Source organism: Seriola lalandi, unplaced genomic scaffold (assembly GCF_002814215.2).
Source record: "Seriola lalandi dorsalis isolate HSWRI2012SDOR001 ecotype SW California unplaced genomic scaffold, Sedor1 jcf7180001978163, whole genome shotgun sequence".
In the NCBI taxonomy this organism is placed as follows: Eukaryota; Metazoa; Chordata; class Actinopteri; order Carangiformes; family Carangidae; genus Seriola; species Seriola lalandi.
Window position 1 is genome coordinate 1 of NW_019448829.1, and position 964 is coordinate 964.

Consider the following 964-nt stretch of genomic DNA (forward strand, 5'->3'; position numbering starts at 1 on the left):
TTCAGTTTATTTCTGAAGATATTTTGAATTACGTCTGTGTAATCAAGGAGTGCCCGACAATTCATCACAGTGAACTTCACATGAGTGACATGATATAAACCAAGATAAATAGAGGGCCGGATGATGTAATGTTCTTACCCAGGATCCTGTCTCTGCGCTGCAGCTTGAAGGTTTCTTTGCCGCGGCACAGGTTGTAGATGAAGTAGCCGAGCTGGTCGACGCGCTCCAGGCGCTCGGTCACAATCATCTCCTCGTGGACCAGGTAAGACTGAGGCAGGTAGGTGCCGGCCTGGACGGAAGGAGGATGTTCATATACACAGTCACCTCTCCTACTGTTTTAATGTCTTAGTCTTATCTACTGGGTCCGATCTGTTTTTACTTGATGTTTCAAGCAGATCGTGATTCCCTCTCCCTACCTTGACGTTGATGAGCAGCTCCAGGAAGTCTCTGGGGGGCATGACGATGGAGGTGTTGAGCGGGATGACGTAGCACTTGTTCAGACTCAGATCCAGGTAGGCGGTCAACCTCTGAGACAGAAGACAAACTTTAACACACCAAGAAAACAACCAGGCTGTGTTTTATTTCCAATGTGTTTCTGTCACGTCGTATAAACACTGTAAATTCTGAAGTAGTGTTTGTCTTTATTCACCTCAGCTGCGCAGAGAAACACGTGTTTATGTGGAACAGTAGAAATAGACAATAGATTACAGGTAATTTCACCTCCTCAGCTGTAATTACTAGTTACTTTTCTTGTGCTGGTACTTTTACTTCAGTTAAAGGTCTGAGTACTTTTATTAAATATAATCAGTCGCATTTATATTACAATGTAATTAAGATGACATGAGGTAAAACTGTTGATCAGTCAGTGGATCAATACAGACGCATGTGTCTGAGTCTCACCCTCTGGAAGTCGTGGACGATGTCTGCTGGATCTCCGTCGTCGAACTCCGGCACGGGGACGTTG

At 44.8% G+C, this 964-nt stretch overlaps 1 protein-coding gene across 1 annotated transcript; it reads right to left on the minus strand.

The window, feature by feature from the left end:
• Positions 1-61: 61 nt before the first annotated feature.
• On the minus strand, positions 62-958 carry LOC111657802 (integral membrane protein 2B-like). Its single transcript, XM_023410121.2, has 3 exons — positions 901-958; positions 417-527; positions 62-289 (listed from the first exon to the last, which is right to left on the minus strand). Exons 2-3 carry the CDS (start codon positions 456-458, stop codon positions 77-79), a joined length of 255 nt encoding a protein of 84 aa, XP_023265889.1. The 5' UTR covers positions 459-527; positions 901-958; the 3' UTR covers positions 62-76.
• Between the last annotated feature and the right edge of the window lie 6 nt (positions 959-964).

Bases quoted from the DNA above. Each gene is read 5' to 3' on its own strand.
- LOC111657802 (XM_023410121.2), bottom strand. From the start codon at position 458: ATGCCCCCCAGAGACTTCCTGGAGCTGCTCATCAACGTCAAG. The intron at 290-416 runs GTAGGGAGAGGG...CCTTCCGTCCAG, and splicing joins AGCTGCTCATCAACGTCAAG to GCCGGCACCTACCTGCCTCA.